We start from the raw sequence: 26,823 nt of genomic DNA, 5'->3' as shown, positions 1-26,823 counted from the left end.
ATGGCAAGACGTGAGCGATTCGACTCACGCTCACGGCAATGAATCGGCTCTTATGAACGAGTCGCTCAGCTGTTACTACAACAACACACAACCAGTCAAATAAAGTATAGTCTAGACTCTAATTCACAACTTGAAACACAATATATAAATAGAAAAGTTAGAAACAAAACTCGCCCGTCTCCAAACACAGGAAGATCTCTCACTCTCTCCTTCTCTCTCTCACACACAGCGCGACGTGGAATCGATTCGTTACACAATCAGACCTATTATATACCAAGAATAACTTCAGTATGAGTACAGGGCTGTACACATATTTTGCATATTGTTAAACGAGCCAAGGCTAGCTATTAAACTATCGATATGAATCGAAAATCTGGGACCCTGATGTAAACAAGACAAACGTCTTTCTCTGGTCTGCATCCCCTTAACAATTGTGTGTATTGAGCCGTACTGTATTGTACCCATTCTGCAATCTGTTAATAAAGTTCTCATTCATTCATTCATTCAAACATAGACGATATTGAACAAGCCATAATCCACGTATTTTCAATCCGAGAGAGCTGCAGTAGTTAAATCAATGAGCCATCGACATAGTCAGTGTGGTAAGTAACGTTATTATTGCATCCAAGATTGATACACGGCTGGCTAGGCAGTTGGTAGTCATAGTCTTGTGTTATAAAATAAATATACAATCAGCAATGTCTCGCTTCATGAATGGCCAGCAGTAGCCTAACAGTACTGCTCCTAAAAAGAGAGAGAGAGAGAGAGAGAGAGAGATAGAGAGAGAGAGAGAGAGAGACTTACTGTTTAGTTGAAACGTCCAGGGCAGGCAGGAGAGCTTGATAAACGTGTATAATCCGCCATATAGCTTGTTAGCCAAGTGTTAGCTCGTTAGCACAACACAAGTACATTCCTTTGTCCATTTCCGCTCGAACAGACTGCAAACTACCTGGCGTTCTATCGCCATGCTCTAATCAATCAATCAATCAAATTTATTTATAAAGCACATTTCACATGACGCGTGTCAACCAAAGTGCTGTACAGAGGGTAAATACACAAGATACATATAGACAACAATCACACTCCGTTTTATGGGAGGGCACACAGGCAAACACATAGAAAAACAGGGCATGAGTCAGTGAACGGGAAAGGCTAGTAGATAGAAGTGGGTTTTGAGCCTCGATTTGAAGGCATCTATCGAGGGGGCGAGCCTAATGGAGGTGGGGATGCTGTTCCACAGTTCAGGGGCTGCGATAGCAAAGGCACGGCCCCCCCTGAGCTTGAGGTTAGACCTTCGGACTGTCAGGAGCCTCTGATCGGCTGACCTGAGGGACCTGGTGTTGGAATAGGGGGATAGGAGGTCTGAGATGTAAGAGGGTGTGTGACCATTAAGGGCTTTAAAAACAAATAGGAGAACCTTAAAATCTATCCTGTAGCGTACTGGGAGCCAATGAAGGGAGGCAAGGACAGGGGTGATGTGGTCTCTCTTGCGGGTTCCGGTCAACAGTCTGGCAGCAGCGTTTTGTACCAGTTGTAAGCGGGACAGGGAAGACTGGTTAATGCCTATATAGAGGGAGTTGCAGTAGTCTAATCTAGATGAAATGAAGGCGTGGATGACTCTCTGAAGGTCTGCAGGGGAGAGAAGGGCTTTGAGTTTGGCAATGGTGCGTAGTTGGAAAAAACATGCCTTTACCACTGAGTTTACTTGTCTGTCAAATTTAAATTGTGGATCAAAAATGACCCCTAGGTTCTTGACATACGGCTTGACCAGGGAGGACAGGTTGCCAAGGCTGTTGGTAAGGGTGGTGACAGCGTCTGGGGGACCGAAGAGGATTATTTCAGGCAGGATATGAGACTGTTAAGTAGAGACTGGTTGTTGGGTTTCAGGGAAACATAAAGCTGTGTGTCGTCAGCATAACAGTGAAAAGAGATGTTGTGCTTCTGAATGATTGGACCAAGGGGTAGCATGTAAAGGGAGAACAGGATCGGGCCAAGGATGGACCCTTGTGGGACCTAAGACAAACTCTAACCTTAACCAACTTTGAAAGAGTGCCTAAGCTTAACAGTCTAAAGAACTTGCAGTCACGGCACGCTTGTCTAAGACAAACAGCTGCCTGCATCATTCTCACAACAACACAACTATCTCCACCGACCAACCTAGGACCAACCTAGGAACCAACCTAGCCGGAATAACCTAGAATTGGAACATTAGAAATTGGATTTGGCCAATCAGAGATCGTCTCTGTGTAATTCTGCTACGGAAAAAAATACTGGCGTCGGCCAATCAGAGAGCGTCTCCGCGAAATGCGGCTACAGATATTCTTGACGCTACTGGCTAGACCGCTTCAAATCGCGCCCGGATTCCAACATAATAGTCATATTTCAACGCACAACGCATTATGCACTGATTGGCTGTGACGGATACAGCGATCAAACTGTGACGCGCACTCAGAGCGCTATCGCGTATAGCCCGGGCCGAGAAATACGAAAAAATTTAAAAAATTTAAAAAACGTGATGTCACTTCCTGCTCTGGAAAACGAGTGTTTTTTAATTGCGATAATAACGTTATATTGTGCATTGGAAATACAAACATACTTAAAATGAGTAAATATTATTCATTTTAAACATGTTTATATTATTTATAGGGCTATAAAACTAAAAACTAAAAACTTATTTTTCTTGTTCTCTCATATAACCAGGGTAGTTCCTGAGGGGGGGCGGCACCCGAGCGCCCCTAGTGGCGAGCCGCAACTGGGTTAAGGTTAGAACGGCTAAGTTTAGGCGCTGTTAAGGAGCTGGTTAAGGTATAGAGTTTGTCTTAGAGAATGGCAATATTCTTTCTATGGTTAAGGTTAAGGTTAAGGTTAGGCATGGTTAAGGTTAAGGTTAAGGTTAGGCATTGTTTCGGAGTTGGTTAAGGTTAGAACGGTTAAGTTTAGGCGCTGTTAAGGAGCTGGTTAAGGTTAGAGTTTGTCTTAGAGAATGGCAATATTCTTTCTATGGTTAAGGTTAAGGTTAGGCATGGTTAAGGTTAAGGTTAAGGTTAGGCATTGTTTCGGAGTTGGTTAAGGTTAGAACGGTTAAGTTTAGGCGCTGTTAAGGAGCTGGTTAAGGTTAGAGTTTGTCTTAGAGAATGGCAATATTCTTTCTATGGTTAAGGTTAAGGTTAGGCATGGTTAAGGTTAAGGTTAGGCCATCGGCGTATTCAGACCACTATCACTAGGGCACGTGCCCTACTGATGATCATCTGTGCCCCAGTGATACAAATTTTTTTTTAACTTTTTTTTTTTTTTTTTTTAACAAATGTTTTTTATTTTCCCTTTTTTAACATGATCAAATGATCATTTAACATGATCAAATAATTATTATAATATTTTTTACTTCGCTTTGAAATATTATAGTGAAATATTTTGCACTGCATTTATCTTGTTGAAATCCTCCAACAGGCTCTTTTTTGTAAGTTGACTGGTTTGCACACCAATAATACAGTGCAATAATAGAATAGTAGAATAGATAGTAAAATTATGCAATAGAATGGCCAGAGTAAAATAGTGCTACAGTACAATCAACAGCGGGGTGTATTAGAAGGCTATGGTGAAGAGGTACGTTTTTAGCTTATTTCTGAAAATATTAAGAGATCTAGCTTCCCTAATGTCCATAGGTAGTGTGTTCCATAACTTTGGTGCATAGTTAGCAAAGGCTGCATCCCTGATTTTCTTTAGACTTTGGCTTGGAACCTTCAATAGACCAGTAGTAGATGATCACAATGTTTATACGAGGTGGAGGACCTTGAAATCAATTCTAAATGTTACCAGAAGCCAGTGTAGGTTACTTACTTGTAACTTCGGGTTTGATCCAAGGAGTAAGTTGCCCCATATTGCTCTGTAACATTTCTCTTTTTGTTATAGGACCGACTAGTAGGATTTCAGTTTTGCCCTCATTTAATTTTAGGAAGTTGTTCGTCATCCATTTGTTTATTGCTAAGAGACAGGCGGAAATGGAGTTTATAGCTGTGTGATCATTTGGTTCAGCGGAGATGTACAATTGTGTGTCATCTGCGTAACTATGGAAACATACATTGTGCTTTTGTAACCCAGGGTTCAGATTCATAACTAGCATAGGAACATAAATAGTTCCTGTTTATCTGTGAGCTACCACTTCCTGTTTTACCATGAGGTCCCACTTCCTGTATATAGAACGTAAAACAGTCTAGAACCAGCGTATGATGTCATGATAGAAGGTTCTGGAACTTTTGTGATGTCATCCTATGATGTCATATAGAACGTTCCGGAACATCTTGGTTTCCTATAAAAACAGCTAGCTCTCAAGCAGCCAGTCCTCTTTCCGCCTCGACCTCCGAACCAGCAACATCGCCCAGACGGACCGGACTAACCAACCGACTAAAGCCGCAAGTCTCAACCAGCATATGTATGTATTATTACTGTTTATCTAGCGCGCTTTTAATTAAAACACCGGTTATTGTTATACCTCTGCCTCTGGTCTACTATTCTTTTAATTGTGCATATTACTCGTCGCATTCGAACCTAGAACTGTGCCCGTGGCAAACAGCTGTTACTGTTATTAACACAAGTGCTACACTTTCTAATGATGTCTCCTCAATGTTCAATGTTCAATGCAATGTTCAATGCAAGTAAAGCACTTTAAACTTTAAGTATGACTAAATGCTTTCTTGACTATATATATAGTAACTGTTCCAAAATGCATAGATTTCTATGTATTTTAGGGGTTTGGGTGGCTAGCTCTTTTTAATATAAATGTCAGATTGTTTTATTTATTTCATAGATTTCTATGCATTTCAGGAGTTTGGGGGGATGGCTCCCCAAAATAATTAAATAACATAACCCTAACCTAACCCTAAAACCGAAATAAAGTTAAAAAAAAATAGTTACAAAATCCACCCATTTTCGCCCACAAACCGGCCAAAACCGGCCAAATTTTTTTGGTGCCCTTCTGTGCCCTACTGAAGTGCTGGGTCTAGATACGCCCCTGGGTTAGGCATTGTTTCGGAGTTGGTTAAGGTTAGAACGGTTAAGTTTAGGCGCTGTTAAGGAGCTGGTTAAGGTTAGCGTTTGTCTTAGAGAATGGCAATAGATAGACAGCCTATTTCCGCATTGCCGCTCTCTCGCGCTGCCGCGGTCACATGGTCAAATTGTCACATTCTTGCACTCCTCCGCTGTTAAAAAGCAACACGCAGCCCCGACGCCCCGCCCACGCACAGTCAAACCGAATACAAGTCCCGAAGACCCGCCTCAAACCGAGTACAAGCCACGAAGCCCCGCCCAGACGTTGGGCTTTGGCTCTGCAGATATACCCTACTCGGTCACCTCGCTTCCGTGTCCTCTTCCACCACCTGCCGTTCAAAGGGAAGTTGCAACTGCCCACCAAACAGTAAACCAAATTGATGAGATGATAATAACGAGGCACGGGATTAAATAATCTTTGCATTGCATTTTGTATCCTGTGACCACCAGCCCTACGGGCCATTTTCATTATTAGAAGACAAGATGCTTCATTGATAGCCTATCAGTGAGCTGGATGCAATCCTACCTGGAGGGGAGAGAACAGATGGTGGAGGTAAACGGTACTCTATTCCCCCCCCTCACAGTGAGCTGTGGTGTTCCACAAGGAAGCATACTAGGACCGCTACTCTTCCTAATTTATGCAAATGACATGTCGTCAGCCTGTGACTGCAACTTGTTCCTGTTTGCGGACGACTCAGCCCTGCTGGTCTCTGACAAGAACAAATTGCAGGTTGAAAAAACCCTCAGCACGGAACTAGGCAAAATCTGCATATGGCTCGCTGATAACAAACTATCATTACACATGGGCAAAACAGAGTCCATTCTCTTCGGTTCAAATAACAAACTCAGCAAGACCGACGGTTTCTCAGTTACAGTGGGTGACAATATTGTCACAAGGAAAGACGAAATTACCTACCTGGGTTCCATCCTAGAGGCAAATCTTTCCTGTGACAAAATGGCATCCAATGTAATAAAAAAAAGTCAACCAACGAACTAGATTCTTGTACCGGATCTCCTCTCTGGTAAACAAGAATACCCTGAAGACTCTGGCAGGAGCACTCATTCAAGGGTACTATGACTATGCGTGCACCTCATGGTACCAAAGCACCTCAAAGGCGCTTAAAACAAAATTACAAACATCACAAAACAAACTGGTCAGACTACTACTTGACCTGAACCCCAGAACCCACCTCACCCCTGCCCACTTTGCCAACCTAGGATGGCTTAGAGTAGACGACAGAGTACAGCAACTTGCAATGGGCCTGGTCTACAAGATACACTATACGACCGGGGTGCCCATGTACATGTCAAAATACTTCCCAAAGGTCAGTGAATACCACAACCACTACACCAGAGGAAGCTCAACAAATCATGTTAAACCCAGATTCGGCTCAAACAAGGGACTAAACACGTTCCGCAATTATGCCACAACAATGTGGAACGCCCTACCCAAAGCTGTAAAGGAATGTGAATCCCTGCCCACATTCAAAACCGCCCTTAAAGAGCACCTACGGGAGGCTGCAATTCGAAACTGGCCACCGTAAATGCCCAAAACCCCCACCACCTCCTAATAGACAGTCTCCTCCCCACCGCATGTATATATTCCCTCCCCGCCGTATGTATATTTCCCTCCCACCCACCCACCCCCTCCTAATGTACAGTCCCCTCCCCATCATATGTATATACTCTGTCAGGATCTAGGGGTAACAGTACTGTATATTTGAATACCGCCTATGTCACAAATGTATCAGTACTAAATACCTATATGTCCCTATGCCATAAATGTCATGTATGTTGTGTATGTCATAAATGTCTATATGAATTGAAAATGGGGGACCCTGATGGAAACAAGACAAACGTCTTTCTCAGGTCTGCATCCCCTTAACAATTGTATGTATTGAGCCGTACTGTATTGTACCCATTCTGCAATCTGTTAAATAAAGTTTTCATTCATTCATTCATGACAGCTCAGATCTCTGACAGGCTGAGGTAGGCGGCTACACTCTTAAGTCTAACCAGTTTACTCCCCACACATTGTCATATTTGACTAAATTATTGCAGAGATTGCACGACTGTTCCCTCCCACAAGATTACAGGGAGTAAATATCATAATTGCTTGTTGTCCTCCTGGCTGTCCCCCCTTCCCACTGTTCCACTACAACACATTTGCTGTGTCACGTGGTGTCACATGGTTCACTGGAGCTGTGAGGCCCCCCACACCCTAAGCATTGAGTTTAAAAGCACCAGTGTGTCTAATGTGAGGCGGGGTGATGATTTGCATCCATCCTGCAGCAGACACAGAGCGAGCTATTCTTCTGTCAGGGAAAGGGGTGGGTGTCTGTCTGACAGAAAGTTCTGGGTCCTCAGAGGAACACTGGACTCTATAGCCCCCCCCCCCCTCACTCACAAGCAACACCATGCAACTCTCCCACTCCCCCTGTTTCCTTTTAGGAAATCAATGACTGGATCGACACACTCTGCCCTTATGGTGAAAAGGCCTATAAGCCACCGATGAACTATCCTCCTGTTTCGTCTTAACGGCTCTTCACGGTGTCTTCTGTAGCGGGTGTGTTTTTGACGGTTATGGACGGACGTTGAGATGAGCAGATGCCCTCTCTTGCCCTCTCTGCAGCGTGCCGAGGCACAAACCACAACCCAACTTCCTCTCTGCCTCAGCAGTGGAAGACACTAATGGCACGAGGTGACTGCTGTGAGTTGATCTACAGTACTACGTGTTTGCCAAAGGTTGCATCAAGGGTAAGTTTTGGTGGTTTTCTTCTAGGGTTTGTGTTTATATCTGCAGTTATCGGTGTGTGCTAACTAAGTTGTTTGCCTGTATTGTGTGTAGCCTATTCATTCATTGGTTGTTCAGCGTCCCACTTGGTATAATCTGGTATTCCAACAAACAATGCCACTTCTTCTTCTGCGTTATCTATCAGCATTCTCAGCTGCGTCTCCCCTGCCGTTTGCATGGCTTCTTCCCTCCTTTCCTTTGGTCCCCTGAACCAAGAGGAAACTCTTCTTGTGAGAAAAAATACTTTTCTAAGGTTGGGCACTAATAGAGTACATGTAACTGGATTATAGATGTAGTTCATATTGAATATTTGAAATGATAGACAATAGCATACTTTTACACAACTTTAAACATTGATGAGTAGTGTTCTGTAAAAGGATGATACCGAACATGTAAATATATTCTGTAGCTGGGAATACACTATTGTTTTAACACCATCAGTGCCGGCCTTGTTTTCCTTTTTACCCCCTTGAATGCCATCATCCACTTCAATGTTAGCGTTAAAAACGCATAATCTATGTTTTAAATTATGGCTATGTGTCTGCCCGTCGCTTATCAATGACTTGTTTGCAGTCAACATTGTCGAAACGAATTGTTTTTTAATCGGTTCATATCCTTTTTATAGCATTTCGAAAAGCTATCGTTCTCTGGAAAATTTCCGGAAAATTGAAAGATGCCCCCATAAACGGCATTTATTGGAATATTCTCGAATACACTAGACACGTTGTCATTTGTCGGCCTATTTATGAATCGTTTTCAAATAAAGGCTAGATTATCGATAGTATATGTGTACTTATGCACGCTATAGAAGCGGGCTGAAAAATCTATTCTCTCATTTCCTCAAGATCACACACACACTGTTAGGGTCCTCACACACACACACACACACACACACACACACACACACACACACACACACACACACACACACACGGCACATGCTGATATCTCAGTGAATACAGCTCTGATTATCCTAAAACTGGTAACATAGACTCCTTACCTTAGATCAGATGTTCTCCAAAAAGATTATTCCAATTCCTGATCGCCATTCCAAATATCGATTGCGTTTATTGATTGATTATTGGCTGCTGTAAATATATATTCCACGCTGCTTTCCAACTCGCGATCACTTCCATGTTCATCAGACAGCTTGCCAGCACAGTGGATTGGCTCCACCTCCACAGATCCAGCAGTATCGAATGACCTGCAGTTACACAGGGATAGACGCTAGGGGGCGGTATTTTCCCATCTGAGCTCCTAGAGGGTCTGCTGTACCAACGGGAGACTCGGTTGATGAAATATGAATTCAGATCACTAATAAAAAAATCAAACGACATTTCACGTCGTCGGCACTCAACGGGGGGCATGATAAGACGACAATACACGTCGTCGGCACTCAAAGTGTTAAGGGCCCAATCCGTAATTCAAACGCTAAAGGGATAGTTCTGATTTTCAGATATTTTTCTTGCTTACCAATGAGGATATTGACTGGTGGAGTCCTCTCTCTCTCAACACGGTCCAGTTGCTGTTCCTTGTACTAGCTCCAGAGAGTTAGCCACAATTCAAACGAATGCAGTCCATGGGGTCGCGCTCCTGTCTGTACGAGCTGAGCGAGGCTCACTGAAATCTACCCTACACCGTCCTGCTCACAAAGTGGATTTCAGCGAGCCTCTGTCAGCCTTTACAGCGTGACCCCATTGACTTTGCATTGGTTTGCGATTAACTATCGGAGCTAGTATGAGGAAGTGTGAGGAACAGAACTACCCCCCCTAACAAATGGATATCCCCAAAGATAAAAGATAAAACACAGGAACAGAGACATCTTGTCCTTATCTAGTTGACTTGAATACTAGAGAATGGGTAAATATGAGGTTATCTTTTTTTTTATTTGCTATATTTTGTGGTGCATTGGTAATGTTTGTAAACATAATGGTAAACGGACGGCATCGGTCAACCATGGTGCTCCCACCTACAGTAAGTGGGAGCACCATGCGCCCCAGCCGTCCCCTTGGGCCCAGGAGAACCAGGCTCTCCACTCGTCCCTTTGTGCCCAAATTCTGATTTACACCGGTTCGGGAAAAACTTCAAACAGCTTATTTTTCAACTTCAAATCAAATTCTTCTAGAATGTATGTGAATGTACTTCAGTCGTAGGGTCGGGTACCAAACTCTGACCAAATTACATCGGTACTACCGAGTACCACCGATTCACGCTAGATCAATCGGTACCAAATTCCGGTACCTTCACATGTTTAGTATAAGAGTGTAAAATACTAGACAAGAGGGAGCCTTTTCCACAAATATACAGTCCTATCTCTTGGGTCTTTGAAAAGACCAGATGAGGTCTGAGGAGTTTGATAGTATTTACAGAGGATGGCCAGATGATGTTGATATTTAAACATTTCAAAACACAATACATGATCATGCGATTTATGTGTGTTACAACAATAAATAACAAAACAAAAACATTTTGTTATTACAGAGAGTTAAGTACAGAAAAAGATACCGGTAGGTACCGATACTGAATTCCAGGAACCAGTACCGGTACCGATATTGGTTAAAATGTGAACGGTACCCAACCCATTTCAGTAGTAACCAAAAGTCATCAGACTACATTACTAACATTGATTATTCCAGTGGATTTACATTACAGTTTACAATTGTGACGATCATACATTTGAATATGTAACAGGTTGTTGTTACAAATGTCTTTATTGCCAAGTAAGCTTGTACATACAAGGAATTTGTCTTGGTCATTTGGTGCATCAACATTAACAGACAATTAAAGTTTTTATTTATTTATTTTTTTTATTTTTTGTATTATTAAAGTAGAATCAAATTAAATAGAATAAGCTAGTATATATAAACTAAATTGGAATACAACTATAATATAGGACAGTACTTGTGCAGGATTGTAGTAGAATTAGAAATTAAAATTACAATTGTGCCATCATTCCGCTCCGTCTGTGGGATTTGTGTCATGTGACCTACTTTAACACTATAGTTGTGTCATGTGACCTAACACTATAGTTGTGTCATGTGACACTATACCTTCCATTAGAGGTAGAATTCGGTCTGCGTTATTATCCCTGCTGTTTTGCCTCGGCTAGGCCTGCCGCGATAAGCAATAAATCGATCAATCGACGCGATAATTTAAATGAATGCAATGATTTTGACGGGCGCGATTAATTGCTATTTGCGCGTTTGTTTTAATGAGACGGAACCAGTACCCCTTGTCAGTCACTCTCTGTGTGGGGGCCCGCTGGCCTTACTACAGAGCACAGCACGGGAGCTCCATGGGGCACTAGCAACGCCACATAGCTTAACTACATTTCTCAATAGTGTTGCTCCTTTTAACCAAGTAGCGTTCTTTGTAGTGTAGCTATTTTTAGACCCAAGTAGTTACTCGCTACTGCCCGGAGAAACTGGACTGCTAAATAAAGATTAAAGATCTAGCGTTGATGCTATTCAATGCTAGCAACATTAGCAAAATACCTAACAAACGAAATACAACGTATAGCATAGCTACAACACAGAATAACGTTAATACAATTACATGCATCATTGTTTACATGGACTGGACACGGGGACAAGTTAAACATGAATTAATTTATTATAACAGGTGGTTTCGAGTCGTGCCTACGCACCACGGGGCTACTATTCTATTATATACAGCTTTGACGCTTCCTCCTCATCGTTGATTGCCTGTAGTAGCTGCATCTAACGTTAGTAGCTAACGTTAAAACTAACCTAAAGTTAGTTGTTCACCAACAATCTCAACATTTGTTTTATCATTAGCTCAAAAACACAGAACCGGACGAGACAAGTTGTCCGCTCATAGGTGCTGCTAGGATAATAACAACAATACTTCCGCTCCGGTCGGTGGGTTTCAAAATAAAAGTCTAAAACACAGGAAAATACGTTTATTTTCTACAGCGTTTTCCTCCACGAGTACTCAAGTACATCATGTGATCAATCGATCTGGATTATTTTTGCCCATCCCTAGTTTATCCTGTGCTGAAGTCTCCATTCCAATAGAGATGGTATATATTTTGGTGTTTATTTGATTATTGTTTCACTGCCTTTTTATTTATTACGTTTCCACAGTTTTTTCCTCATACTTTATTAACATTTTGTACATGGTACCGCAAGGTACATTAATAATACATGTACATGTTAAAAGGATGACACAAAAAGCCAGACAGAGGGTGTAACTGCCCCCCGGCTTGGTGTTGAAATAAAGATGCGGTTATGTTTCGTACAGATGCTTTTATTTATTTTCTCTTTTTTCTTTTCTTTTGCATTTCAGCTTAGCAGTACTGTAGCTTTTCTTTGGTACTTTGTAGTTTGTACAGGTAGTGACGGTTGCCTCATTTGCTCCGTTTGCACCCCGTTTGCACCTCGTTTGCACCGTGAAAACTGCATAGGACAGTCAAACACAAACATACAAATTAGTTACATATTTCACAGTTCAATATTGTTCACATGTTGTTCATTATTATACCAACGTGTTCAAACAAACAATTGCATTCAAAGATATTTAAAGGTGAACTCGTCTTCCATAACAAAGGCACTCAGGGAAAAACAATGATATATAATAACGTTACTTGTCCGGCAGCAGGTGCCTTTGATTAGAAGCTACTTCGTGAGTGCACCACTTTATATGTTTATAAATGTTTGGCGGTTACACACATAAATATACAACAACATATCTTCAACAACAGTAATAATAATAATACATTTGAGTGTTCGACATACCTTATTCCGCTTTACCAAGGGTAGTTAATTTAACTGGAGTAAGGTCCTTCTATCATACATAATTTGCTGCCTGCTCCGTCATTATCTCTGAGTTACTTCCGCCTTGGTCACACAGGAAGCTGTGACTTTTATACTAAAGGAAGACGAGCTCTGCCCCCATGTGGACACTAAATGAAAATGCACAAGTGGCTCCGAAATATTATTTTCTTAAATAGATAAATAGAGGGCTCAGTATTCTGAGCCAATACAGAGAAATTGATCATCTAGACCAACGCAAATCAAAGCTTACTGACAGTAAAGATGATAGGCATCTTTACCCTTGGCGGTCAGTTGTTTTCAGTTTCAGTTTGTTTTATAATAAACAATCAAACTGAGCATTTTTTTATTTAGGATATTTAAAATGTCTTCCAATGTTAAATAAAGGTTTATTGCACTTTGAAACGGATTCCTTGCATTATTATGCTATTATTATATTAGTAAAAAAAAAAAAAAAATGTTAATTGAAAACGTTTGGGAAATACATTTCTCAAAAAAAAAATCTCTCAAAACCGCAATAATATCGCTTATCGCAATATTTTCTGGGACAATTAATCGCCCAGCAAAATGTGTTATCGTGACAGGCCGCCCTCGGCGTTCGTGTCATCACTTATATTTATTTTTGGGTTTTCTGTATTTTTCACCCATCCCAATTTAGTCGTTTTGCCAATTCCCTTCCTGGTCGTTGCACACATTGCCCCACTGTCGGCATCCGATACATGTGGAGTCGCCAGCCGCTTCTTTTCACCTGACAGAGAGGAGTTTCACTGGCGCGTGCAGAGGTTCACGCTATCTCCCCCAGATCCCCTCCCTGCTGAACTGGCGCCCCGACCGACCAGTAGGAGTCGCTGTTTACAACGACCAACGACACATACCCCACCGGCTTCCCACCCGCTAACACTGCCAATTGTGTTAGTAGGGACGACTGACCAAGCCGGAGGTACCACTGACAGCTGGATTCGAACCCAGAGTCTCTGCGGTGGTAGGCGAGCGCTTAGTCCACTGCGCTGCCCAGCTTCCCTCGCGTCATCCCTTTCGTGCTCTCCGATCCGTAAGGCGCGCTCTGTCGCTGTTGTGTCTTGCGATGCCTCTTCAGTCCCCAGTGATTACAGCCCATTATGCGGGTCACACAATTCCTGTCAGTTGCTGCTGACATTCGCTAAATGTCACGGATTTATACTTGGTGTTAAGGGGATGATATTCAAGACGAGGTCATACTATTATAGGCCCTGTGTGACTGTCTAGATCTGTTCTCCCTTCACCTGTGTGTCTCGGTTTCACTTAGCTGAACTTTATCCCTTCTCCCTTGGGGCTACGATGTAGTGATGTCACACAAAGTAGACAGAGATGGATTTTGATATGTTTGTTTTGTTGTGCGTGTGTGTTCATGTGTTCATGTGTGTGTGTGTGTGTGTGTGTGTGTGTGTGCGTGTGCGTGTGGGAGTATGGCATATATCGTGTGGTCAAAAGGTGAGCTTGTCAGGAATGCCACCCTAAGAGGGACGAGAGCAACAATGGGAGGGGGAGGAGAGAGAGACTGAGAAGGAGTGAGAGAGGGAGGGAGGGAGGGAGAAACAAGAGAGTAAACCAGTGGGGCAGGTTTGTGTCATTGTACAGAATCCATCATGCAAAGTTGATGGAAAGAGGAGAGAGGGGAGAGAGGGGGGGAGAGAGAGAGAGAGAGAGAGAGAGAGAGAGAGAGAGAGAGAGAGAGAGAGAGAGAGAGAGAGAGAGAGAGCGCTGAGGTCGTGGGGCTGTGCTTCCTCTTAACAACACATCACAACAGCTTGGCTCTGAGCAAGATCACAACTCTCATTCCCAACATATCCCGAAGGTAGGGTGTGTGTGTGTGTGTGTGTGTGTGTGTGTGTGTGTCCGCCTGTCTGTCTGTCTGTCTGTCTTCCTGTCCACCCGCCTGTGTCTTGTGTGTGTGTGCGTCTCTGTGTGCATTTGTGTCTTTATTTGTGCATCTGTTTTCATTTTGAGGTTGTAAGTAAACGGGGGCCTTGTTGCCAACGGTTACCCAGGTGGGAGGCTTTGTGACCTAGCTGAGCAGGTGTTTCTGTAAACCGACACTCATACTCGCCTGCATGGGCAAACACAGCAAAGAGAAAAAAAAACTCACATAGACGCACAATGTCACACAGGCCGGGTGGAAGGCATGCATTGTGCTGATGATATGACTGCTTCATCATTTCCACTGCTTCGTTTTGTCTGAGGTCAGGCGTGCTCACAGCAGTGCCATCTATACGCTCTCTATAGTCTACAGTGACACTATAGTCTTATCCCACTGATCGTATCTGAGGGGGACTGAGATGATCAAAGGCAACCTGTCGCTGGCTTACCACCGGTAATGGCCATTACTTTTGTGTTTGCCGCTAATTGTATCAGATTAAAGTCCAACCGAATCTCTGTGACAGGCGTTATCCCAGGAGGGGGCCGTGCATCATCATCGCTATTCTCTGGTATCTCTTTGTCCATCTAGAGCGGAGCCTTGAGCTGTGTATGTAAATCCACTTCGTTACGCTCTCTCTCTGACCACGTTACAGTATCTGATCATGTTTAAAGGGAATCCTTTTGTTAGCCACTTTGAGTCAATTGTGCGCTCTCTCTCTCTCTCTCTCTCTCTCTCTCTGTTTGCAACTGCTGGCCAGCGTGTCTGTGTGACGAGCGCAGTCCATTCTAGTCACTGTAATACATTGTTTCTCCTGGGAGGAGGATTGCCGCTTGGTGAGTTTTTCCTGTTTTAGATGTTGCTTTCAGCCGGGGCTGACAAGGTAGCCTACTACAGTACTGTTCTTGTGTAAACAGACGTTATGTGGCACGTGTTTGTTCTAGAGAGTGTGTGTGTGTGTGTGTGTGTTGTTAGGGTCCTGCCTTTTCTGTGAATGGTTTCATTGAGTCAGTATGAGGGGAATGTTAGGAAGGAGGCACGGCAGGGCCATGTCACCGATGAGGTAACTCTGACAGAGAGAGAGAGAGAGAGAGAGAGAGAGAGAGAGAGAGACAGAGAGAGACAGAGAGAGACAGAGAGACAGAGAGAGAGAGAGAGACAGAGAGACAGAGAGACAGAGAGACAGAGAGACAGAGAGACAGAGAGAGAGAGAGAGCCTGTTGAGTGTGGAGTAAAGTTAGAGTCTCTAGTTACTTCCCGCTCTCACTCTTCTGTTTCCTCTTATCTTGTTCTGATCCCCCACCACCCCTCACTTGATCCCTATTTTTATTCCTACTCCTTTTTTCCATTAATTTCTCACTTTCAGCCTTTCCAGCCGTTCTCCGCTGCCTCTCTCTCTCTCTCTCTCTCTCTCTCTCTCTCTCTCTCTCTCTCTCTCTCTCTCTCTCTCTCTCTCTCTCTCTCTCTCTCTCTCTCTCCTCTCTCTTCCACCGCTCTGTGATTCAGTTTGACCGTTCGGAACAGCCTCTCTCACCACCGTAGAGACCACAATCCACATATCACAACAATCCGGGCCATTCTCGGGAATTCTGTGGATGGAACTTCATCATTTTTGTGTATTCTTATGCTTGGCAGGCGACTGAAGCTCTTGTCGGGATCGATGCCGCCGCTGGCCGTGGGGGAACTACGCGACAGCAGCTGAGGACGACCCCCCCCCCCCCCCCCCCCCCCCCCCACCATGCCACACACCTCCCAACCCTGACCCCCCCAACCCTGACCCAGAGAGAGAAGAGAGAGGACTGGAGGGAGGGGAAAAAAGAGAATATTGAGAATAATCAGTTCATTTTAGAGCGGGAAAAAGAGGAAGCATCAACAGCCGCATCAGTGGAATGTCAAGCTTGTGGATATATACTGTACCAGTACGTGCCTGTGCGAATGTGTTTCCAAGTCCAAACACCAGAGGACTGTAGTTGGGCTGCTCTGGTGTCTGACCTGGGGTTGGTTCCGGGGATGGGTTCTGGGGCTGGGTTCTGGGGCTGAGCCCTACCAGGGACATCTGCACCCATGCTAATTGCTTTGAGTGGAATCTAAAGAGACAATTGCTCTGAATCCCTAAATTCACCCTTTCCTCTCTGAGACAATGGACGTACCGCTGCTTCCTCCTTCCCCGATGAGTGAGTACAGTAGGGAGGACACAGGAGCACGCTTCACTGTCCACTCAGCCATCACCCGCAGACTGGGCATGAGGAGATCCAAAGCACTGTCAGAGAAGGAGGAGGAGGGAGGAGAGGAAGCCAACGCAGAGGAGGTCAGAGGGAGACGAGGCGGGGAGGAGGCACCGAGACAGACCGACACAAATAAGGAGGACAGCAAAGATGATGAAGTCAAGACTGAGACTCGGAGTGAGGGCAAAGGAACACCTGACCCCCAAATGCCTGTCCAGTTCAGGGCAGAATGGAGGAGGTCTGACAGGAGTAACAGTCTGGACTGCAGAGGAGGCCGGTGCACCAGGACCGGGGTGCTGGCGTTCTCGGGCAACCTAGGAGATACCGCCATGAAACAGGACGAGCGTTTGGAAAGGGCAGGTGCAAGAGACAGAAGCAGAGCAGAGGGTACTGAGCGCAATGTGATGTCTAGGTTCAAAGCCTACAACTCAACAGGCACGGGCACTGTGGGCGGAGAGAGGAGCCCACGGGATAGATCTCCAACGGGGCAGGCGGGGCCAGGACTTCATCACGTCACCCAGGTGCTGGAGAGAACTAGTGGGGCACAGTCCCTCCCCTCCAGGCTGAGGCCCCAGGCAAGCTCTGGGCTCAGGGAGACAGCCAGCTCCGTTGGGTCCAAAGCAGGTCAAAGCATCTGGGAGCGGATAGAAAAGCTCTACGGGTCGACCGGGTCAGCCGAGGATTCCCCCAAAGCCAAGCGCCACTCTGTCCCAGCAGGAGACTGGCCTCCGTCTGAAGGGGTGGGGCGAGAAGCAGGGGCGGACCGTCGAAGGTCAACTTCAGACTCTTCCTCTCTGTCCACCTCCTCCTTCCCCTCCTCCTCGCCTCTCAGCCAGTGGAGAGGGGTGGCCGGATCCTTCCCCAGACATTTATCTAAAGGGGAAAATAACGGTCCGCAAGGTAGTCAGACGACCACCTGCACGGCTCAGGCAGACGCAGACAGCTCAGCTCAGCGACAGGCAGGTTCTGTCCTCTCGGCGCCTATGGCTCCGGGCGGGACCAGGGAGAAAGCCACAGGGGCACAGTGGCAGGGACCGACCCAGGGCAGGCGTCCGGGTGACGGGGAGGCCAAGTGCGGGGGTAGAGGCGTGTTGGAGGCGGGCACCATGTCTCTGGATAGAGGCCGGAGTAAGTTCACCGTGGCCGCTCGGATCAGAGCCGCTAGGGCCGAGGGAACCATCGCCGCCGCACACACACAGCCGGCGGGCGGCGGAGGGGACGGGAAGCAGATGGCAAACGACAGGGAGGGAGTAGGCGGGGTGGACGAAATTAGCGAGAAGGAGAAAGAGGGGACGGGAAGCTTGGCACTGAAGGTGGAGAGGATTAGAGAGCGGGAAATGGAGAAAGGGAGTGACGTCAAAGGAGGAAAAGAAGAAAAGAAGGGAGGAGAAAACACAACAGAGACAAGTTGCATCGCAGATGATATATTTGAGTCCGGCGAGCGGAAGATGGGCTCAAAAGCCACAGAGAGGAAGAGATGTCCCGACAAGCTGGTCGTTCCGTCCGCAGCCAGCGTGAGGAATAAGATCCACCAGTACGAGGCCCTGGCGGCCCAGGGCTCCTCGGCGGCGACGGCCCCGTTCAGGCGGGCCTTCTCGGTACCGAGCAAGCTCAGCAGGGCCAGAGAGGGGGTGAGGAAGAGCGGGTCCGACAGGTCGCTGGGCGGGCTGAGAGAGAGGTGGGAGGGACTGAGAGAGGAAGAGAATAGGAGGACAGGGGAGGACGTGAAAGGGACGGGAGAAGGAGTGAAGAAGAGCGCGTCGGCGGGCAGAGCTCTGACCGTGTTTAGGATCGAGGTGCTCGAGCAGGACCAGGGGGTGCAGAGAGGGTCGATCATCGTGAAGTCTGCGTCAGTAGACGAGGTGGTGTTGGGACTGGGGAGCAGGAAGAGGAGAGGCAGTGATGGGGTGGAGGTGGAAGGCAAACAGGAGAGGAGTGGTGGTGCTAATAGCCCTGACCCAGACGTTGGGAAATATTCCAGACTCAAGGATAAACTACAAATCCCTCTCGAGGGAGGAGCTAGAAGACCGACTCATAAAGACCTTTACATAGACGAGACAGATTTATCTAAAGTCACAAGCCCAGAGAGTCCAAGCAAGAGAGATACCCAAACCAACGATACTCCATCCTCTTTATATTCTAACTCCAATAACCACTCTAATGGTTCGCTACATACCCCGGCGCGACCAGAGGTGCAGAACAAGCCCCCCGCAGCGATGCCCTCACCTGTTAGCGACGAGGACAAGACTCCAACAAACACCCCCTACAACTCCCCCTTTCTTTCAGAACCGCTGCCTGGAAATACAGCTACGACTGACAGTAGAGACACAGTAGAGTCCCCAGTCTCCACACGTACGCTTCCAGCTGATACAAACACCTCCCCCCCGCATCTCCCCTCACCCCTCACCTCGTCCTCTCATGGCCACCTCCCAGATCTCGTCCCCGTCCCCCGTCTGAAGGGTGGGAGGCGGGATGAGAACCTGGACGCTTGGGTGGCCAACTTGAACCAGACGATCGAGGGCTGGAACTGTGGCGAGGATGACGACGAAGGCACGGAGAAAGATGATGATTCCAACTATGACTCTGACTCTGGGGGATCCTCGGTGACCATCACCAGCAACATGAGCCAATCGGATCGCAGGAGCTTCTGTCTCAGGTGGGTAGCTAATCATGAACAGCATCATATTGGCGACATTAAGTGCAACCACAACAGAAAAGAGGCAATATAATATGTTAACTTCAATAAAACAAAATGCATAGGAGAAATTACATATAGAGGAAGATTATTCATTTATGAAACAAGCGTGCAAAACTAGTTCAGGCACGCAACTGGAGTGGTGCTTCCCCACCAAGTCAGGGGTTATGTCGGCTGTCATACGGCTCAACATCATCTAATAGGGCATCTATTTAATAAATGGCTGAGCTCACTGTCTCGTCCTGCAGCAGCAGACGTGCTTCTTGTTTGCGGCAGCTGCTGCTGCTTGCCCAGCATGTTTATGGCTCCTCCACCATCACCACCCCTGTAACCACATGTGGGCTCTGTTCTCTATGGTTTCCTTATGGGGAATTCTACAATGTATCACTCCCCGCGCTCATATTTGGACGGCTTTTTTAATTACACATAGCACGGAGGGAATGATAAGAAACAGAGCCTCAATACCAAAAATAAAACCGTTGAGATGAATTCTCAATTAAATTACATAATTCAGTAAAGGAGTCGTTAGACTGAAATATTTTTGTTGCGTATATTAGAGCTCGACATTTCTGATTATCTGTCATACTACGTAATAACATCTCTCTGCCTATCCCATTCCACTCTCCTCTCCTCTCCTCTTCCTCCCCCCCCCCCCCCTCCAGTCTGGCAGACCTGTGTAACTTTGGCGGTGTTGAGTACGAGTCGGAGACTGACAGTGACGAGTGGTCGTCCGGCCGGCGGTCGGCCTCCCTGAGCTCAGACGTGTCGTCGGCACTGTCCTGTGTGTCTGTGCTGGCCAGCGAGGAGCTCGAACGGCTCCTGGAGGACGTCAGGGGCCTCGGGGAAAACACTCTGCAGGTACCAGCACTACGCCACCCCTGCCGCTCAGTCACTGGAGATTCTTGGCTGTTTCAAGAGAGGAGTATTGAGAGCACCCCTCTGATCTAACTGAGACATCTCCCTCTCTGTCTCTCTGTCTCTCTCTCTCTCTCTTTCTCTCTCTCTGTCTCTCTATCTCTCTCTCTCAAACACTCTCGCTCTCTCTCTCCTTCCTAGAACCATGAAGACGTGCAGGTGGTGGTACTCCACAAGGAGGTTGGAGTAGGGCTGGGCTTCACGATGGCAGGAGGAGTGGACCAGAACAAGCCAATCACTGTGAGAGAGAGAGAGAGAGAGACTAGTCATTCCTTATAACCATATTGATCATTCTCCTTATTATGCACTTAAGGGCAGCACCTCAATAACCGCTCCGTTCTCTCCGTTTGTGTGTGCGTTCTTTTGACCCAGGCACCAAGAAGCAAAGCACACGTGTTTCTGTTGAATGGCCATGAATGCCTTTTTATCAGCCCCCTCACTCCCTCGTCTGCCCTCCGCCCTCCCTAGGTCCACAAAGTGTTCCCATTCGGAGTAGCTGCCCAGGAGGGCTCCATCAGGGAAGGCGACCGGGTCCTGTCGATCAACGGCACGGCGCTGTGCGGCTGCGCCCACTGGGAGGCCCTGAGGACCGTGAGGAGGGCAAGGACTCGCGGGATGGGAGTCGTGGTCCTGAGGAGAGGAGGCGTCGGTATCCCCTCTAAAGGAGGAGGTGGGGCGGCAAACACTCAGGAGCAAACACAGACCCAGTCCACGGGGTCAGGTGAGAGGTCATGGCTCTGTTAGAACTCTACACCAGGCAGCAGAGATAGATTAGATGCACCAAAAGACCTGTAACAACTACACTCTGTAGGTTGGGGGGTCGATTGGTGGGTTGGTTAGTTGGTTGGTTGGTTGGTTGGTTGGTTGGTTGGTTGGTTGGTTGGTTGGTTGGTTAGTTGGTTGGTTGGGTGGTTGGTTAGTTGGTGGGTTGGTTGGTTAGTTGGTGGGTTGGTTGGTTGGTTGGTTGGTTGGTTGGTTGGTTGGTTGGTTGGTTGGTTAGTTGGTTGGTTGGGTGGTTGGTTAGTTGGTGGGTTGGTTGGTTAGTTGGTGGGTTGGTTGGTTGGTTGGTTGGTTGGTTGGTTGGTTGGTTGGTTGGTTGGTTGGTTGGTTGGTTGGTTGGTTGGTGGGTTGGTTGGTTAGTTGGTGGGTTAGTTGGTTGGGTGGTTGGTTAGTTGGTTGATTAGTTGGTGAGTTGGTTGGTTGGTTGGTTGGTTGGTTGGTTGGTTGGTTGGTTGGTTGGTTGGTTGGTTGGTTGGGTGGTTAGTTGGTTGGTTGGTTAGTTGGTGGGTTGGTTGGTTGGTTGGTTGGTTGGTTGGTTGGTTGGTTGGTTGGTTGGTTGGTTGGTTGGTTAGTTAGTTTGTTGGGTGGTTGGTTGGTTGGTTAGTTGGTGGGTTAGTTGGTTGGGTGGTTGGTTGGTTGGTTAATTGGTGGGTTAGTTGGTTGGGTGGTTGGTTGGTTGGTTAATTGGTTGGTTGGGTGGTTGGTTAGTTGGTGGGTTGGTTGGTTAGTTGGTGGGTTGGTTGGTTAGTTGGTGGGTTGGTTGGTTGGTTGGTTAGTTGGTGGGTTGGCTGGTTAGTTGGTGGGTTAGTTGGTTGGGTGGTTGGTTAGTTGGTTGATTAGTTGGTGAGTTGGTTGGTTAGTTGGTTGGTTGGGTGGTTAGTTGGTTGGTTGATTAGTTGGTTGGTTAGTTGGTGGGTTGGTTGGTTGGTTGGTTGGTTGGGTGGTTGGTTGGTTGGTTAGTTGGTGGGTTAGTTGGTTGGGTGGTTTGTTGGTTAATTGGTTGGTTAGTTGATGGGTTGGTTGGTTAGTTGGTTGGTTAGTTGATGGGTTGGTTGGTTAGTTGGTTGGTTGGTGCTTCCTTCATCACACAGTTGACCAAACTGCAAATCCACCAGATTCCTAATCAAAATCCACTGAACCCCCTTCCAAGCACCTATAAAGCACTAGCACACTTGTTATGTATTTTGAATGTACTGTATTACTGTACATATGGATGTAGATTGATGTACGCGCGTCTCTATCTATAGACCTTTTCAGGGGACTTCCGTTGCTAGGGGAACAGTATATTTCACGTCAGCTATTGCATTAGCAAACACTGCAACAGGAAACAAACTTGTGCCTATTTAGAATGTTCACGTGGAGTTCTAAAAGGTCTATGTGCTCTCCGCTCAGGCCAGCGTGTGTGTTTGAGGCTGGAGAAGCGCAGCAGGGACCTGGGCTTCAGTCTGGAGGGAGGCGTCGGCTCCAACCTGGGGGACAGACCACTCAGCATACAGAAGATCTTTCAAGGTAAGAGAATAAAGTTACCCGCTGAAGAAGAAGAAGCAAACGCACATCCAGCCAGACATGCATGAACACATGATAAATAAACAGGAGTCTGCACACTCCTCGCTCGTAAAAAGCTGTTTGTTTTCACAGAGAGGATAGAGTCGACCTTTTACGGCACCGCAGAGATGCGTGGGTTTCAAACATGTTCTCTGTCATTGTGCTGCATTCCATGTTGTTCAAGAGGAACCGGCGGTCGGCTGCAAGAGAATTCCTAGGATAGCTTTCATCGTAATGCAGCGTCTAACCGGTCATTAAAGAAACAAAAAGATTGTTTCTTCGTTGACCTATCACTTTGAAAAACTATTGTGAAAGTGCACTAGGTTCCGTTCTGGCAATACAATGCACCTATTGCAGCCATAGACAGGTGTTCCAATAAGCTGCTTTGTGCTTTCGTGGTGTATCGTGTCTGGATTTTCTGAACTTGCCATCAGACTGGTTAATCCTGTCCATTGCACATTTCCAAACCCGCAGGAAAGGAAACAGTATTTGTGATGGGAAGCAGGTTATGTGGGCTTGCTATTGCTGAGATGGTCACATTTTATAGTATCCCTTATAGAGTTATAGACTACCCGTTCTATACCTTAAGTATAGGGATACTAGTAGTATAATACTATACCATAGTATCCCTATAAAAGGTACACAATGTATAGTATACTATACTAGTATCCCTATAGGATGTATAGTATACTATACCACACTACACTAGTATCCATATAAAAGGGATATGATGTTTGTACACTGTTTTTTTCACGGGAAATTCACTGTATTATTTTACAGATTACTTTTGTTTTTCTACTTTAAGTGCAAATGCCATAAAAATACAGTAAATTACATTTTATCAAAATATTAACCTTTAAATAAAAGTTGTAATCTGTAAATGTATTTGATTTTACTGTAATTTGACACTAAGTATTTGGCAACCATTGATGCCAGACATTTACCGTTTTCTTGCAGCTTTTTTTCTTACAGTGTATACAGTATGGTATAGTATTACTAATATCCCTATAAAAGGTATAGAATATATAGAATGGTATAGTATACTATACTAGTATCCCTATAAAGGTATAAGATGTATAGTATACTATACCACACTATACTAGTATCCCTATGAAAGGTATAGGATATATAGTATGGTATAGTATACTATACTAGTATATTAGTATAGGTATAGGTATATATTAGTATACTGTAGGGCAGGCTTTCATTCCACTCCCTGGCTGTCTGTCCCTCTCAGGAGGCCCAGTGAGCGAGGTGCTTCCTGGGGACGAGGTGCTGGAGATTGAAGGTGTGAGCATGGTTGGGATGCGACGGCTGGAGGCCTGGACTCTGATAAGGAGACTGCCCGCTGGGCCCGTGAACGTGGTACTACACCGCCCGCTCAAACCGCTGGAGCCGTAGGGGGAACATCCAGGTACCCTTGCTGGCCACGGCGTGGGCTCAGACAACGATGGACCCCGTGATTTTTTTTTAAGTATCCATGGGACCTGGAAGTACATGAGAAGAAGGAATTTTACTAATCAAGTTTACTGCCCTGAGAGAATATTATATCATCACTGCTCGTGTTAAAGCATTGACATGTGTTAGTTGGAGCTAATGTGGGCCATGTGCCATTCAAGCACCTCAAGGACATTATCCTCATGGATCACAATAACAAAGCACTGGAGGAGAAAATACCTCAGAAGATCTCAGAGACTATGCTGCAACTAGTAAATGAGCGGTTCTCAATATGGGGAATTGTTTAATTTCACCATTTCATTCAGTAGAAGTTCAAGCCCAATGAGGGAATGTATAAGAACGACTGATTCTGGTCACAGGTTTCAACTCTCTGCTGTTTTCTCCTCAATTACAGTATAGACAGCCATGGAATTCTGGACTTTAGTCATAACAACCAACATCTTCATAGATAGGGGTCCCTGAGACAAAAAGGGTCCAGAATTGTTTATCATTGATACACAGAAATGTGTATCCATTTGGGGTCCTTGACAGGAAAAAGGTTGAGAACTATTGGAACGAGAGGCCCTGGTTTCCGGGTTAAATGCCTGTATGTTTTCTGATTCTGGGTTAAATGCCTGTATGTTTTCTGATTCTGGGTTAAATGCCTGGATGTTTTCTGATTCTGGGTTAAATGCCTGGATGTTTTCTGATTCTGGGTTAAATGCCTGGATGTTTTCTGATTCTGGGTTAAATGCCTGGATGTCTTCTGATTCTGGGTTAAATGCCTGTATGTTTTCTGATTCTGGGTTTAATGCCTGGATGTCTTCTGATTCTGGGTTAAATGCCTGTATGTTTTCTGATTCTGGGTTAAATGCCTGGATGTCTTCTGATTCTGGGTTAAATGCCTGTATGTTTTCTGATTCTGGGTTAAATGCCTGGATGTTTTCTGATTCTGGGTTCAATGCCTGTATGTTTTCTGATTCTGGGTTAAATGCCTGGATGTTTTCTGATTCTGGGTTCAATGTCTGGATGTTTTCTGATTCTGGTTTAAATGCCTGTATGTTTTCTGATTCAGGGTTCAATGTCTGGATGTTTTCTGATTCAGGGTTCAATGTCTGGATGTTTTCTGATTCTGGGTTCAATGTCTGGATATTTTCTGATTCTGGGTTAAATGCTTCTTATGTTTTCTGATTCAGGGTTCAATGTCTGGATGTTTTCTGATTCTGGGTTCAATGTCTGGATATTTTCTGATTCTGGGTTAAATGCCTCTTATGTATTCTGAATCCGCGTTAAATGCCTCTATGTGTTCTGGTTCTGGGTTAAATGCCTCTATGTTTTCTGGTTCTGGGTTAAATGTTTTGAGTTTGGCCTACTGTTTCTAAGGACTACCTCTACCTCTACCTCAATGGCTGGGATGGATCACTTACACCCATGAATACAAATAAAAAAGCACTTACAAGGACTTACTTTGAAGGGTAACATCTACAACAATTAATTGTTTTGCCAGTTAAAAACCAATAATTATGGTATCTGTATGTGCAAACCGTACAGAACCTTTTATATATATTTTAATTTGTTGTAATATATTGTGAATACAAAGCTAATATACAGACATATACAGAGTTCATGTTGAGTTCATGTTGCTTTTTAATAAATCCTAACTTTTAACTGAATGCCTCTTATTTGAAATACACTACAATATGTATCCAGCAGGGGTCGATATAACATTAGAAAATGTCATTTGTTTCCCTTGTCTATATAAGATAAGATAAGATATTCCTTTATTGATCCCCTTGGGGAAATTCAGGCATCATAGCAGCATGGGGGGGGGGGGGGGGGGGCAGTACAGGTAGTAGAAGACATACAGGTACAGGTCACAGAATTATAGTACAGTGGAGAAGTACAAATAAAAATAGAATAAAAAGGCAGTGTAAACAATATACAATATAATTAACTCTGGACATGCACATATGGGCAACAACGTGCGAGATGAGGGTATGGTATGGTATGGTTTATTTCTTAATCCCCGAGAGGAAACATGGTTTGCCACCAGAGCGAATACACATATACAAACATGAAAGAAACAGTTACATGATACAATTAGAGATGGGTACCTTTCACATTTGAACCGATACCGGTACCGGTACCGGTACCTGTGAATCGATACCGGTACCCAACGGTACCTTTTTTCGGTACTTTAGTCTCAAGAAATTGAATTTACCTACCTCAGTCGTAAAAAAAAATCAAAACTTCAAATAACTACAATTTCGACAGTTTTCGGCTTGTCATTGCTCCGACTGCTTTGTTGTTGAATCAAGTCAAATCCTAGGTAAGCATATATTGTGCGTGTGAACGTTGTTGACATGAAAAGAAAAAAGTAAAAAAAAAAAAAAAAAATGTTATTCTTTTTTCGGTTTCTCACTTGATTCGATACTCGGTAGTACCGACGTGTTTCGGTTCGGTACCTCAAAAGTACCGAATTCGGTACCCATCCCTAGATACAATACACTACAGGATACACAACACAATAGGAGAGCCTCTTAACACAGTGCTATCGGTGTTCGTAATTTCTTTCTACCGCAGCAGGAACAAAGGACCTTCTCAATCGCTCAGTAGAGCATTGAGGCATCAACAATCTATTACTTATTAATCTGTAATGAGCTTCGCAGAGCATCGAAAATACTAAACAGTGGGTGGCCTAC

The 26,823-nt window shown here is 45.2% G+C and overlaps 1 protein-coding gene across 2 annotated transcripts; it reads left to right on the top strand.

Moving 5' to 3' along the window:
* Nucleotides 1-16,303: 16,303 nt before the first annotated feature.
* Nucleotides 16,304-25,789, top strand: LOC311245832 (uncharacterized protein). Of its 2 annotated transcripts, none has more exons than XM_084335834.1 (6): nucleotides 16,304-19,405; nucleotides 20,107-20,302; nucleotides 20,501-20,599; nucleotides 20,828-21,080; nucleotides 22,532-22,648; nucleotides 23,922-25,789. In XM_084335834.1, exons 1-6 carry the CDS (start codon nucleotides 16,665-16,667, stop codon nucleotides 24,083-24,085), a joined length of 3,570 nt encoding a protein of 1,189 aa, XP_084191960.1. In that variant the 5' UTR covers nucleotides 16,304-16,664; the 3' UTR covers nucleotides 24,086-25,789. The 2 variants fall into 2 exon arrangements, with proteins under 2 accessions (XP_084191960.1, XP_084191961.1); XM_084335835.1 differs by having other exon boundaries at nucleotides 20,828-21,087.
* Nucleotides 25,790-26,823: the final 1,034 nt, after the last annotated feature.

Source organism: Notolepis coatsorum, assembly GCF_963971535.1.
Source record: "Notolepis coatsorum genome assembly, chromosome: 19".
NCBI classification, from domain to species: Eukaryota; Metazoa; Chordata; class Actinopteri; order Aulopiformes; family Paralepididae; genus Notolepis; species Notolepis coatsorum.
The sequence above is the reverse complement of the archived record's forward strand: the minus strand, read 5'-3'. Positions and strand labels throughout refer to the sequence as shown.